The 14900-nt window shown below is 42.6% G+C and overlaps 1 protein-coding gene across 1 annotated transcript; it reads right to left on the bottom strand.

Annotated features, from left to right (window-relative positions):
• Positions 1-2072: 2072 nt before the first annotated feature.
• On the bottom strand, positions 2073-11258 carry C5H14orf180 (chromosome 5 C14orf180 homolog). The gene is made up of 4 exons (XM_050897852.1): positions 11178-11258; positions 8698-8821; positions 6776-6802; positions 2073-4004 (listed from the first exon to the last, which is right to left on the bottom strand). Exons 1-4 carry the CDS (start codon positions 11229-11231, stop codon positions 3802-3804), a joined length of 408 nt encoding a protein of 135 aa, XP_050753809.1. The 5' UTR covers positions 11232-11258; the 3' UTR covers positions 2073-3801.
• Between the last annotated feature and the right edge of the window lie 3642 nt (positions 11259-14900).

Below are 14900 nucleotides of genomic sequence, written 5' to 3'. Positions count from 1 at the left end.
GCTGCTATGGGCTTCTCCTGCTCCATTAACTTGTTGCCAGACTAGCAGGGTTGGAGAGATGAAGGGAGGGAGTGGGACTAGAAGCAGTCTTTGGGGCTGCCTTTTACCAGTGCTACTGCTGAGTGCATTAAAAGGTTAATGTAAAAAAATCTAGTGTCGTCTCACTGTGTCCTTTTCTATCTCCTCTAATCGTACGGGTATGGATACACATACTAGTGCAATCAGGTGCTGTTGATGTGGTGACCCTGCCTGAAGAGGGTGTTGGCAGCTGCCCTCCGCTCGTGCTGCAGGAACGTACTGAACACTGTCAAAACAACACTTACCCCGTCCTGTTGTGGTCTGCTGATTTCTGTTGTGCATTGATGTCATACACATTGCATAAGGGATATTAGGCAGCACTTCTTCCCTTAGGCCCCGTCACTAGCCCATTTTCATGCACAGACCTCCTTCTACTCTCTTCTGGCCCTTTGACTCCTGCCACCATAGACACTGCTGCTGGGAAGCTCACCTACTTGCTGTCTGCTTCAAAAATTGCTGCAAGAGCCCTGTCCTCCATCACTCCCTCTTTCAGCCCTTTAAAGCTAAAACATGACCATTTCCAAGCTGGATTAAGTAATTGCTCAGAGCTGGTTGGCTGCAGGGTTCTTGACTTCTAAAGCGATTCACCATGCTGGCACCAGCATGAATTCAGGTGAGCATCTCAACTGTTTGTAATAAATTATGTGCTCCCTCTCCTTTTTTACCTCTTTATGGACAATTCTGAGGAGTTGTACTGAAGGGAAATATTACCCAGCAGGGTCAGCAAGGGAATTATTACCCAACACGGCTGATTTTGTGTATCTTTAGGGCTCCTATTAGCTCTTCCAAACTCACAAAGGTGTCACACCTAGAAAAATAGCATTGAACAAGAATAAGGAGAAATCCCATCCAGCTCGCAGCGGTAAGGATAGATCTGTGACGGATAAAGAACAGAAAGAAGGGGCAGAGTGGGAAAAAGGTGTGTGTGTAAGCAGGATGGATGAATGGGAAAAGAGCTTCAGTGTGAGAAGGAAATAAAACAGGTAAGTCCACAGTGAAGCTGTGCAGCAGTAAATAAATGCAGGCCCAGGAGTTGGGATTTTTTCTCCTATTCCCAGCCTTGTTATTGACCTGCTTCATTCACTTGCACAGATGCATTGGCTTTCTCAGCTTCAGTTTCTTCACCTGCAAAATGCCACCACTCTCCCAGGAATGGGGTTCAGCTTTTATTTATTTCAAATGTTCTGGCTTTGTAGTGAATTTATTTTGGCTTTCTGCAGCCTGCCATGTATCTGATTGACCACAGTAAACAATCCTGACCTGGGAGGCCTTGCAAGGCCATGGCGAGTCCTCAACAGACAGGTCAATTGCTGCCTTTGCCCATGTCTAAAACTGTCCCAACCAGAGCCTAGGCAGAAGCCAAGAATAGCTGTTCTATTTAATAAGCTCTGCCTAATTTCCCTGACAGCCCAGATGTGATAGCCGTTCTCACTCACACTGATAAAGTTGGGCCTCACCAAAGACAACGTGGCCATTTTCTGTTTAAAGCAGACCTGGTGGAAAGGTGGTCCCATGCCCTTCTCCTGGGGAGCTATGCAGGGAGATGAGCACACATATAGACTTCACAGTGCCTCTGCATTTTCCCTCACAGTCCTAAGAGGAGTTCCTGTTTTACCTTAACCCTTTGGCTTGCTTTAAAGTTACTGAAACCAGGTTGCTAACATACTGGAAGAGTTCACTCTACCGCTTTTGCTCTTGAGATTGCTTCGTTCTTGTCAGCTCAGGCTTTGCTTTCTTGTTGCAATGTGCCATGACTTGCAGTGAGGGAACTGTCCCTTCAAAAAAGGCTCCTGTTTTGAAGGGGCTAGTTGCTACGTGCTGGGAGGACATGTCAGTCCAGAGCCAAAAAAGGAACGCCACTGATTTGCTAAAGAGTTTCAACATGAACATTAAAAAGATCATAAACACTAAAAAATGCAAACAGAAGTTGCAATGCCCCCCTTGTCCCATGCAGGTACCAATCCAAACCTTTTTCATCAGAGATTCACTAGCACTCAAGTTTAAAACCTTTCTTCTTTATTACCTAAACAGCAGGGCTGAGATGGGGGAGAGGGAAGGGAAGCAGCGGTGAAACTTACCCTCTGAGCTGGGGTACCCAAGCAGTTTGCACAAAGAGCCCCTGAGCTACACACTTCTCCTGCAGCAACCTCTGCTTCCCAGACCGGCAGCGTGTCGAATGCAATTGCTGTGGCCTTTGACATCTTAGGAGGAGCATGAGAATAGCCGCTGAAATCACTTCTTTCTGTCTTGGACTGCAGTTTTTTTAACTCGTTCTCAATCAATTTGCTGCCCACTCTCCTCTTGAGAGAAGGCTGCATATTGTGTTCCTGTTTATCCTCTGCCTGGTTAAAGTCCTTGGGCTGCTTGCAAGAAGGTTGTTGGGGCAGAGGTATGACGCTCTTTTTTAAAAAAAAAAAAATCAATTAAAAATAAAGCACCGTTTTTTCTTTTTGGTGGGTTGCAATGGCAGGGGAATTCGAGCCAAGGTCTTGTAGGCATCTCTTCTGTCTTCTCTGCAGTGTTTTCTTTCTGTTTTTTTTTTTTTTTCCCCCTCCTTTTCTTCAGCTCTTACAGGTTCTGATGTCAATCTTATCATACCAAATAAACCCAAGCACACATCAGGTGCTACTTGACAAGAATCTGAGGCCTAAAAAGCTGGTTGTGCTGGTTTTGTCTAGGAAGAAAACATAGCTGAAGCTCATAAGGTTGCACTTGTTCTCTCAGACACCCAGAGCACCATTCCACATTTATTGCATGATCTTCATTACAAGGATTCCCTCTGGAGAGGTGCATACTATGGTGGAACAATGGAGGGATAAAGGAGCTTTGCCTCCTACGGCTTCATAAACAGTCCATATTACCCTTATATAAGGCCTTGAACACCCAGGCATAAAAGCATAACCTCTGACTGAATACAAGCACTATCATAAATCTTGTAAGCTCAGCTAGTGGAGTTTGTGGACTGAATCAAACCCAGAGGATTAAACTACTGATTTGATAGCTAGCCTGGGATTCAATATTGCTATTTATTACATTAGGCAAATAAATTATTTACTGTTTAAATGAATTTTCGTGTTCTTTTTCACACCTGAGAGTCAAGTGAAACATTAAGAAACAGCTTTTGCCCATGGAGGAAAAAAATGCGTGAAGGGAAACAAGAAAGCCATTTGCCAGGATTTTACTAATAATCATTTCAGGTGTATAAATATAGCAGCTTGCCAAGCCTTTGGCCACCAGAGCAGTGTTTGTGCAACAGCTCAGCTTTATTTTAACTTTTGCAGAATAGCTCTTAGGAGACTTGAGGAGAAAGATGGTTTGGTATTTAAAGCCTTGACCTGAGACTCAGGAGACTTTTACTGAGAGTTCGCTCTGCCTGCACAGATCAATGTATTTCTCTCTCTACTTCTGCTCCTCATATCAGCAGTTTATAAGCTCTTTGAGGGACAAAATTCAGACACTTGTTTGCTGTTGAGGATGACAAAGCGTGAGTTTGGTGGGGCCTCAAGGCGTTAGTATGACCACCCACTAATGTGAAAAAAACAAAGAAGAAAAAGGAAAGGAGAACAAGTGGCTGCTGGACAGTGCACAACAGGGGTGGTTTTCTTGCTCTTTGAGGTGGATGCTCACGTGTTCCCTGCATGTGGCTGGAGTAGACTGGGAGCTTTGCGGTGCTGCGTGCTGGTTAGCAGTGCTCTGAGTTGTCTGTCAGGCTGGAGGACATTGCTACTGCCTCATAAACCAAGTCCAGCATTTCTGAGCAACGTGTCTTATCTGAAGAAAGAAGATAACAAGTTGGGACTGAAATTCCTCCAGGACTTTGACATCTTGCTTCATGCTGGTGTAGTAGAGACTCACAGCAAGGATCAGCACTGCACAAAATGAGAGCCACAGGAGCACAGGCAATCCAGATGATGACCTGTCATCTACTGCACGGTGATGAGGAGAAAAAAGAAAGCAGCTTTATTTTAGTGTCATCTTAAACACTTCCCAAATTTGACCCCCTGCTGATGCCTTTGTCCCACTTTTCTGGGAACAGCAGGGTACACAGGGCTCTGGTTGTGAGTACTTCCATAGGCATCGGTTAAGTGATAGTGAGTCACACCTCCTGATGGAGGGTGGTGAGTATAAAAGATCTCATCTAATGGAACATTCAAAGGGTTTAATTATATACAATAAGAACAGGATTACCATAGCTAATGCATGATCTCAAGTTTCCCTCCAGCAATTGTTTTTTATACCTTTATGCTAAATGTTAAGTTAAATACTAGGAGAATATTAAGCTACCTTGTCTAATTATTTAATGCTCACAAATGTTCCATAAAAGAGAGAAGATCCAGATTTCTGTCCTTTTCCCTGGTAACTCAGCTTGTTTGGAGCTCCTGCTAATTACAGTAAGAACCAAAACGTGGCTCCATTAACCGAGAGGCATATTTGGAAAGCTCTGGCAGGTTTAACCTCTCTCTAAGTGCTAGGTGTGCTAATTACACTGGAACATCCTCTGCACTTGTGCTTAAGCAGGACGACACTGTAAACGTTTTTCTTGCCTTTAAAACATAGTTCAAGTATGTTTCATGTGCCATAGGTCAGGCACAGTACACATGTGGAAATCAATGGGCTACATTTAGCTCACCGACATCTGTGCCCCAGCCCTTGCATCTGTGTATCCATCCATGGGCCTCGGGGATCCAGTTTGATTCAGATCTGGCTGCTCTGTTTGACTGCACGGCCATTGCATGATCAGTATTAATTTATAAAGCACTTTGAGTATTAAACATGCAGTATAAAGCCAAATTCATGCCTGAATAAAAACCCGTAGTGTGCAGCTATTTTCCTGCCATATGCACATAATCAATAAGGAGATAAAAATGTGGTATGTATTACTATGGGTAAAGGGCCAACATTAGCTGTAACATATTTAAATTAGCTTCTACTACGAGCCCTAGAATACACACCAGTCAATTAAACTGTCATACAGATGTACAGAGAGGAAGGTAAAAGTCATAAAACCAAGCAAGAAACACATAATAATGTATCAAAAAGTGTATGGGGAAAAGGTAAAATGTTAATAGGCAGTCATTTTACAGCTAACCAGAAACCAAATCGATGTCCCATAATAGATCTGAGTGAATTATTTGCAGCAAATAATTTATTCATTTTAATTTAGCCCTTCCTTCTGTTTGTAAATTATCCATGAATAGACTCCAATTTTTATAAATTTGTTTATTTGGCATTATTCTATGAATGGTTTATACAAAGCTATTTAGCCAGGGAATTACTCACCACTTCTGCTTTTGCAGAGATTTGTGATTTGGAAGTTGGTATTTCCCTTGTGTCATCTCCCACACCACATGATACAGTTCTGGACTGGGTGACCAACCTGCTTTTCAAAGCATGGGGCCTGGCTGATGAGCATACCTGGTAACAGTGAAACTTTTCTGTGAAAGCTAAACAGCTTTTCACATCAGCCTTTTTCTGTGAAGTGCTTATAACCTTTTTCAATCTTGCGAAAGTTACTTTCCATGTGAAATTTCTGGGTGATCTCAGACGCAAACTTGGCTTTTCCTTATATCCTCTCAATTAGGGAGTATGTTCAGTCCAGGAACAGAAAAAAAATAATGTGGAAGAATACCCACCCACAAAATAGTGATGAGCTATGCTCACAACAGCTTCAGCACATCACTACAATTATGTGCTTAAATGTCAGTTTACTCTTTTCTAGATTACAAATAGAAAATTAATGCTTAAATTTATTAGTTAAATTGCTTTTTGGAACAGCACACTCAGCCCTAGCCACGTGCCCAGTCTAAGAAAAAGACAACTCATCTGAGAAAAGTACTGAACTGGGATACAGGAGATCCTGCCTTGGACACACATTTCCACTGACACCTGAGGGGTATTTGGTCTTTCCTTTTCCACCTGGCTCTTTTCTGCCCATAGTACCTTGTTCCTAGCCCAATAACTGCCTTAGCTGATGCTGCCATTGGCATGAGCATACAACCCCTCTTCCTGGGCAATAGCAACAGCTAGGGGATATGAGGACATTTGCTTGGGAGGCCTTTTGGCCTCCCAACACTATGGTTCTGTGTGTGTGTATACATACATCTGTATGTGTACCCATTTCCCCTTACTGCATTGCATACAGCAGGGGCTGGATGTTGGCCACGGCCTCTAGAAATGATCACCATCATAAGAACATCCAGACACACACATTTGCTTGAGGGTCTGTGAGGCTGGCTGGCCTTAAACATCCTTGCAAACAAAAAAGAAAAAACAGATTATTTTTATTATTTCTACCCTGCTGCCAGCATATAAATGAATTGTCTCTTCCCCAGATATGAAAGTCAGCAGGGAGAACTATTGTTTCGCTTAGGGTGCTTTCCCTGCATATCTTAGTGAAAAACCTATACCTATTCTATTGCCATAAAATATATTAATTATATTTAAATTAAAAATGGCTTCAGGGATTTCATTTTTGTTTCCACTATTTGTCTTACTAGATGTCTTGTTTAAAATACTGCACCAGACCTCATCAACACCTTGTGCTTCATATGCTGAGAAGAAAAAGCAACAACCACTAACAGTACAAAATGCTTTGTATACGGAGGATATATTTGCACAGTGCATCCCAGCAGCCACAAAACAAACTCAGGTTAGTGCCATGGATGGCTCACCGTTATAATGTGAAACTTCAACTTACCCACTACGTAGTCACAGCAGGAAATGGCTAGAAAACAGAATGAAAATGTTCTTACACACCTGGAAAGGCCTTTTTGCAGCAGATGAATAAGAAAGCAAGCACCAAGCTGTGTCTCCGAAATTGCCTGTCGCCTTATAGATGCTGGGCCACCTCTTACACTGCTTTTGGTTGTACAGATTTATGTCAGATGAGGATCTACCCACTCCATGCAAACATGCAGATGTAGGTGCACTTCAGGAAGGTGAGAAAAAATTATTGTAGGGGGTGGGTTCAGAGACAGAGATTGCTGCTGTTGCAGGGAGGTCAGGAGTCAGCTCTTGCAAGAAAGACCTCCCCATTCCACATCATTTCTAGAAAGGAAAGGAGATGATAGACCAGCAGGCTGAGAGAAGAATGAAAGTTAAGAAAGCAAAGCCCGCTGTCAGATGCAACTTTCATCCAACAATATCCTGGAACTGCCTCTGCTTGGCAGCCGGGGCCCAGACATAATCCAGGATGAAAAGTCCAGAGAATGGAAAAATTTCAGTGGTGCCAGCAACCTTCATCTTACTAGCCTCTATGTTAATAATGTTGTGTGGACAAACAGCAAATCATCTAAATCACGGGCTGTTTGCAACACAGAATGCTAATTATGGGTTGGGACATTTCTCATGTCTTCATGGAAAAGAGTGAGAGTCTTCTCCATCCTTGCAGCTCCCTGAAGCTCAAGCATGGCTGTGCTGAATTCAGAGCCAGTGGGAGATGAACCTGGTCCCCCCGGGCTGGACTGACTGCAGGATTACCAGTGCTGATGTGGGGGCATGGACTCTGGCACGGAGCTGAAGGAGGTATTAGCTCTCATCAAAATCCTGCTCTTGAGCAGTCAGATGAGCTTTGAAGAATTTAGGGCTGACTCACTGAGTCTTCCCAGGAGTTCAGTTTTGATGGGAAAGCCCAGGCTACGTCAACAACCTTATCAAGAAACAGCTTTTCCCTCTTGCATTAGGGGGCACCACAAACAACGTATTGCAAAACCAATGAGAGGTCTGTTTACAGACACATCAGGAGATGCCAAGCCTTGTTTTCAGAAGCTGAGTAGCAGTCCAAACAGGCGGCTAACAGAAATTTTACCATTCTGTCACCTGTTTTTTTACTGACTGATGTATCAAAACCATACAATTTTAGTTCCCTACCAATAAATACAATTTTTCTTAGTTCGGTCAGTTTGTGAAAGTCAGAATGAAACAACAGTTCTTATTTGGTTACGAATTATATATAGCACGTGCAGAAGTGCAAACTGGATCCTTGTGCTAGACCTCTGCTTAAGGTCACTCCCAGCTGACCTACCTGCAAACTGTTATTTTGGCTCATGAATGAACGACCAGAGGTTACGTTAACTGTATCATTCCTGGGGTGCCCTCGTTGGCAGGAATGGTTACATCCTGGCTGCGTTTAACCCCAGTGGGCCAGCTAGGCTCAGACCTTTACTATTGTATCCCTTGGCATGCATGCTTCTCAGAAACATGAAAGGGCTGGCTCTCTCCCTGCCATTACATCCTAGTTACCCAGGATGACATAAGCGTGTTTAAATTTGATCTGAGATCCTTTTCTATGAGTGGAAGCATTGTTCTGGGGTAGACCTGGGGGTCAGCCAAACCCATGGTCTGCAATGATCCCTGTGGGGGCTGACTCAGGAGTTCACTGCGAGAACAGCCCTGAGGCTGCTCTAACGTGATGCAGGAGCCTGTCTCCTCCCAGGGCAGGCAGGCAAACAGACCAGATGCAATTCTGCAGAGCACAGAGCAAAAATTGTCTGTCCTCTGCTCCGTGCTGAGCTCAAAATCACAAATAACGTTATCAGAGGGGGAAGCTGATGTGGACAGGCAGGGTGGATGTTAAAAGCTAGAAAGGTCATGCCAAAAGGCTTAATAGCTTGAGCGTACCATGTTCAATGACTTCTGGCTCACGAAATCGAACCCTTCTCTCTGCTTTCCGCTTTTCCCCCACGGCTTGGTCCACAGGTGGCCTTTTCCTCAGTATTGAAGGAGGATAGCTACTGTCATCTGTCTAAAGAGTTGATCAAAACACAAAACACATGGCCATTCAAACTGGAGTAATGCATCTGGGTGAAGCTTTCAGCTTTTGTGGCTATGTTAGCATGTCCCTTGAAGGACACGATATGAAACACATCTGTTTTGACATTTATAGTCAGACCACTGTAATATTTATAGCAAGACAATATGGATATTCATTCATTGTCATAGATCTTCAGTACTCTAAAGCTGTCTTCTCGGGAAAAGGTTGGTTAAAGTAACGGACAGCAAAGTGTTCAGAAAGGATTTCTCTAAATTAGAGTGAACAGTTACTGAAGGTGGCTGCTTAACAGCCCTGGGGTAGACGGACATAAATGTGGTATGAAATATGTGAACTATATCATTGGGAGCACCTTTGAAATGTTCTGAGCTAAGCAGCTCCATTCTGAATGCAGTGTTGCCATTTCAACAACTGAGACTATGCAGCTGTCTTGGACTTGGACACTATCCTGATGGGTACGAGAAGGTAATTTGTTTGCACTTCGATATCACAGTTACGTTGTTGCTCTGGTTTTTGCTTGGAAGCCACACTCAGTCTTTCATAACAGAATCAGATTGCTGTGGATTCTGCCAAATGACAAGAAACAGAGCTGCAATAATAGTAATAAGTCCCTCTTCTGCAATAGGAATGCTACAGTCACAGTTGCCACAGTCAACTCCCCAAAGTGAATCCAAAGCATCTCAGTTCAGAGACACCCACTGTCCTCTGGAAGTGGAGAGCAGATGGCAAATTTTCTACTTTTCAAAGACCTAAGTGGGTGGCAGAGATTCTCCACATTTTATTTTAAGATTGAAGTCATCTTCTCTACCCCTTTCTCCCCCTTCCCTCTGTTCCTCTGCTAGGTAAAGGGTATTATTTCTTAGGTGGTTTGTTTGCTCCTTCTGGTCACTGTCCCTGCTCCTTTTTTTCGCCTTGTGTGTCATTTCCCCACTCAGTGATTGCACGCTCCTTCCTCCATGTTTTTCTTCCTGCTTTAATCTTCCTGCCTTTCAATGCCTGCTACTTTTGCCTGTTTTTAGACTCAAATCTCCTTGCCCTACACCTTTTCTCTTTGGATGCTTTCCCTGCAGTCACCATTTCATATACCCACTCCTTGGGCTGCAGAAGTAGGATTAAGTCCCATTAACTACAGTCTAGGGGTGTCAGAGTACAGAGGATAAGTAGGTTCCCCTACGCATCACACTCTGGATAATCTCAGAAAGGTACATAACGTAGCCAGCAGGAACTGCCATGGAGTGAGGAACATCTTCAGCTCTGATAACTTCTCCTGAGGGATTTATAAACCAGATTTCAGCTTAACTTATCACTGATAAGGATGCTTTCTCTGATCTTGGGGTCATACAAGCATCCATACCACCTCTGTCTCATGACCAGGGACAGTGTGTGTTAGAGCTCTGTGTTTTTTATTCAGCAGCTCAGAAGCTGGAAGACCCATCCAGGGTATGGGAAACCTGGATTCAACTTCTTTCTAATTCCAAAGGAATATGAACCCACATCTCTTAAATGCATGCCCTCATCATCAGAGCTATGGTGCACACATGGGAGCAAGGAATCTCAGTCTCTGCCACTGAAGCTGTCTTGTTTGGCCTCGAATAATTAAATATTCATTGAGCTAAAGAAAGAACGAAAGAATGACTTTACAGCCTGGTGTTTGGGTGCTCCCTTGGGGGTGGGAGAAGTCTGCTCCTATCCAATGAATACTTAATATGAAATACTTAAATATTCATTGGAGCAATCACTGGGAACAGGGTCTCTCATCTACCAGGTGAGTACCCTAATCACTCTGTTATAGCCACACACACACTTTCTGGCATAATGGATATTTAATTATTCTGTGTAAAATGAAACAGGTTTAGGGAGACACAGCCCAGCTCAGACTAGCGGTGGTTATAGCTTTAGCTAGGACGGCTCTTCGCATGGCACAGCCAAGGAAACTGAACCTTATATTTGAAGAGATTTATAACTCCAAGTGCAGCTTTTGTCCATATAAGCTTTTCCAAACACTTAACAGCAACACCACACCAGAAGAGAAAAACATTAAACAACTGGCTGATTGGGTAGCACCTAGCCAAGGAAGACCTTAAAAAGGAAGTGGTATTTACAATATTTACTAGACTTTAATAACTTATGGAAATCAAAGCTACACAGTGTCAGAAGAAATGATGCATTCTCCCCTCAGACAGAAACCTGGTGTTAACATACTGTGACAAGAACTGGAAACCTACCAAAGTGCTAGTCGGGAAATTATATCCCCTTAAAAACAACCCATTTGTGAAAAGCTCTGGGTATTGGACACAAGGACTCTATCGCCCATCAAGAGATTACTTACCGGCAGCTCCTCTGCACTAGGATCAGAAGGTGAGGCTGGACATATTTGGGACATGTACTCTGGATGCCAACATGAAGCCACCCACACGAAGCTTCGGTTGGAAAGCCACTTGCTCAAGAAAATGAGAAGGACCAGGGGAAAGCATGTGGAGATCCCTTTGCAGCGAGGACTGAGCAGGCAGTGCCACCGAGCAGATGGGAGCAGCAGCAAATGACAGAGGAGTGGAAAGAAGAGTTTCCGCCCTTCATACCAGTGTTGGCTTGGGAAGGATGACGTTACTTGAAATGTACTCAGTAGCCAAAAATAGCATATAGTGATAATACTGATTGTGCAGCTGGAAAGCAGGGCTTTCCTGGCAACTGGAAAGGGCCCGAATGGAGCAAATCACAGATAAACACCTACATATTTATATGTGTAAACGTGAAGTTGAGGCTGTTCTTTTTATAATGATTGCTGCATTTCCATGATCATGTTGATCTCCTTTCCAGAAGCCATTCCCAATCTCAAAAATCTTGCAAGTGGGACTGCTTTTAATCCTTCTCCCGTTCAAAATATGTGGGTAAAGCCATCAGGAAATGATATAGATGTAGTGGGATCACATATATCTCCCTCCAGTACAGTTATGGCCTCACTTTATGTTTTACAAATTAGATCCATTATTATAGTAATAAAGTGGGATTTTAACATTAGACATTTCTACAGATATTATAATAAGATTATTGATAGGAAGAGAGTGATTTACTGTTCAAGAGGCTTTAACAGCCACTTGTCAAATGCTGAAGGCTCGTCATCATCAAATATACAATTTCCAGTCAGAAATACCTGCCATGACGGCTGAAATATGGTGGTTTACTGTCTCTACAAGCACAAGCTTGAGCTTTTTTTGTTGTTCTTTTCCTGGAGCTATTTATTTGCTGTGACATGTCTAAAGTACTCCAGCTTTGTGTTATTTTCCAGGTGGTTGGATGGATTCTCCCATGGCATGCTCAGACTGGCCCTCGTTTTGCACCTACCCAGTGGAGCAAGGGTTGCAAGATGCTTACATTGGCACGAGGAATCAGAAGGCACAGCAGCTCTGTGGGCTTCACTGTTTTAATCTTCCTTTCAGGGATTTGGGGAGTGGGTGAGTAGATGGGAAGGGTTGGGATCCTCCCCCAGAGAAAATTGGGCCAGTACAACAGGGGAGGCATCTGTGGCTGATGTGGGGTCAGCAGCTCCCTTGAGCCTTGCTGCCCTCCCGCAGCTCAGCCTCTGCACGGGTCTGCAGCGCTTGCAGGGGCCGCTGTCCTCAAGCCCTTCCCTTTCCAGTGGTGAAAGCAGTGTCAACATGGAGAAGAACAGATTTTGCTGGCCTGGGGCTCCTCACTGAATGCACCGTATCTAAAAGCCACCTGGAGAGAGTCACCTTACCTTCTCTTTCCTGTACATTGGGGTGATGGAGGGCTTTTCCTCATGCTGCAACCGGCTCACAGCTGCAGGGCTTGTGAAATGCTCTCAAAATCCCCTCTCTGGTGTGTCCTGCAAGTGTTTCACAGCAGTTATTTTGGGATATCTAAGCTGAAGTTTTGGTGGGGAAAAGTCATTCCTCAAAATTTTGTTCATAGTAGATCCCAGACAGAAAGGTGACAAAGCCTTCCAAACTGTGGTCCCTAGCTTCTCCTCTGGTTCCTCCTTCCTCCTATTGTGATAATCACTTGCTACTAATTAATATAAGAAGGAATTTAGCTGCCTACTTTGGCCGGCAAAACTGATGGAGGTGGGAAGAGGGAAGTCAAACTCTAGTCTTCATCTAGCTTTGACTTTCTCCATGTGAATTGTCTCATTTATTTTTACTAGTGTCATCCAGCAAGGCAAATAAGGTCTTGTGCAGCCTCTTATTCCTGCAGAGAGCGGCAGTGAGCCTGTGAGCTTTTAGACCTGAATGGAAAACCTTGTTCCTGTCTTTTTCACTGAATCTGGTTTTATTGAAGGAAAGGTCTCACATTTTTCTAAACAATTGATCAGAAACTTTTTGGTATTTTCTTTAAAAAAACCCTGCAGAAAAGTCAAGGGGTTTGTTATTTTTAAGAAATAGACATATGGAGACAACATTTATAATTTTCGATGCCAGAAACCATTTCTTTTCAGTTCTAGATTCCCCTTAAATGTAAACAATTTTTCTGTTCATTTGACTGAAAAGTAATTGGGCAGCTTATAAATGTTTTCATGAAAGACTGCTATCCAAACGCTAGGAATGATCATTTCATAGTGCCATTCTCACTTTTATCCCACAATGTGTTAATTATATTGATAGTAATGATTGTAAATGCTTGAATAATTAGTAGTTACCTGGGCACTCAAGTTCTAGTGGATAAAGATGTCAGGAGTTCAAATCTCATAACAGGGACAGATCCATTCCTACTAAGTGCTTTTGATTGCAGTTTAACAACCTAGAATTGGATATACATTAGGAATAAAACACAGTTTAGTGCATGAAGTGAAAGATTCCAGGAAAATAACTTCACTAGCCTCTGAAATCACTGGTAATAAATAATAGTTACAATAGTGGGATAATTTCTGCTTTGGAAGCTGGAAGAATTTCCTTTAACATTGCCCTTCTTTTTAAAGTAATTTTTCATCTCAGCTTTGATCTCATTTCATGCAACATATATCAGAAGCAAAGCTGGACAAAGAATTCGTAAATTAATTATTTAGCTGATGAGTGTCACCTCTATTTCTTTCAGCTAATTGTTCACAAATAGATAGTGACTTTTGTGAACGTATTCATTATTCAGATTTATTCAGTGGATAATTGCTGGGAGTAATTCTTTGCCTGTAGATTGCTTGGAAGCATTTTGCTGTGAACATTTAATAGTAAAAATCTATCCAGGCTTTCAATACAAGACAAACTAAAAATATCTGTAACTACTGATGGAGTCCTTAAACACGAACAATATACTGCAGTCTTAATGAGCAACGCCAGCATTTTCAGGAAGAACTCCACTACTTCCCATGGTACATAGGAGGGAAAGCAAAGACATCTCAACTATCTGTGTAGTGCCGACTTTGAATGCTGCACATTGTATATGCAAATAAGTTTTTACAAGAAAAGGGTTGCTTAAGTGTTTGCTCAGCAGAAAAACAAAACAAGCCTGAACAAAACATGATTGACTTCCCAGTGAATAAATATGAGCAGTCCACACAAAGAACTAACTGCATAGCCAGTATTTTCCTGCAATACCCCAATGGAAGATGTCTAGGAAATAAACATAACATGATAAAACAATTTTACACTCAGAGGGTAGCTGAGTAACCATATGAACTCTTTTTCCATTTCCTTCTGAGGGAATAAATATTCTAGACAAGCAAAGTACTTTGTAAATGATGCCTTTGTGGGGATTTGTCTGGCCTGGTTCAATTATTTTGAAACCTAGCAATTTTCTCATATCATTGAATCTGGTTTTATTGCAAATAGGGTCATAGAAATAGTCACTCATTGCAATAATGGACTTAGTTTATCTTAACTATTAACACTTCCAGTAGGTTTACACACACATATATATTCAATATTTATGGATATGCACAGTGCATATATATTAATAATGAAGCAACTTTATCTCCAACAATCCGAAAACAAAATCACGTAATACCATACAATGCGGGGTGCAGCGGTAACTGGAAGCAGCATATCAGGATAACAGAACAGAAAAGGAATAAATAAATTAGAAGGGAGTCTTCCATATC

The sequence above is a fragment of the Gymnogyps californianus genome, chromosome 5, assembly GCF_018139145.2.
Source record: "Gymnogyps californianus isolate 813 chromosome 5, ASM1813914v2, whole genome shotgun sequence".
Classification (NCBI taxonomy): domain Eukaryota; kingdom Metazoa; phylum Chordata; class Aves; order Accipitriformes; family Cathartidae; genus Gymnogyps; species Gymnogyps californianus.
This window is presented reverse-complemented; position numbering and strand designations above follow the sequence as displayed.

Excerpts from the sequence above, each read along its gene's own strand:
- C5H14orf180 (XM_050897852.1), bottom strand. The coding sequence starts at position 11,231 with ATGTCCCAAATATGTCCAGCCTCACCTTCTGATCCTAGTGCAGAGGAG. Across the intron at positions 8,822-11,177 it reads CTAGTGCAGAGGAGCTGCCG|ACAGATGACAGTAGCTATCC; the intron begins GTAAGTAATCTC and ends TCAACTCTTTAG. Across the intron at positions 4,005-6,775 it reads CTGCTGTGACTACGTAGTGG|TAGATGACAGGTCATCATCT; the intron begins GTAAGTTGAAGT and ends ATCACCGTGCAG.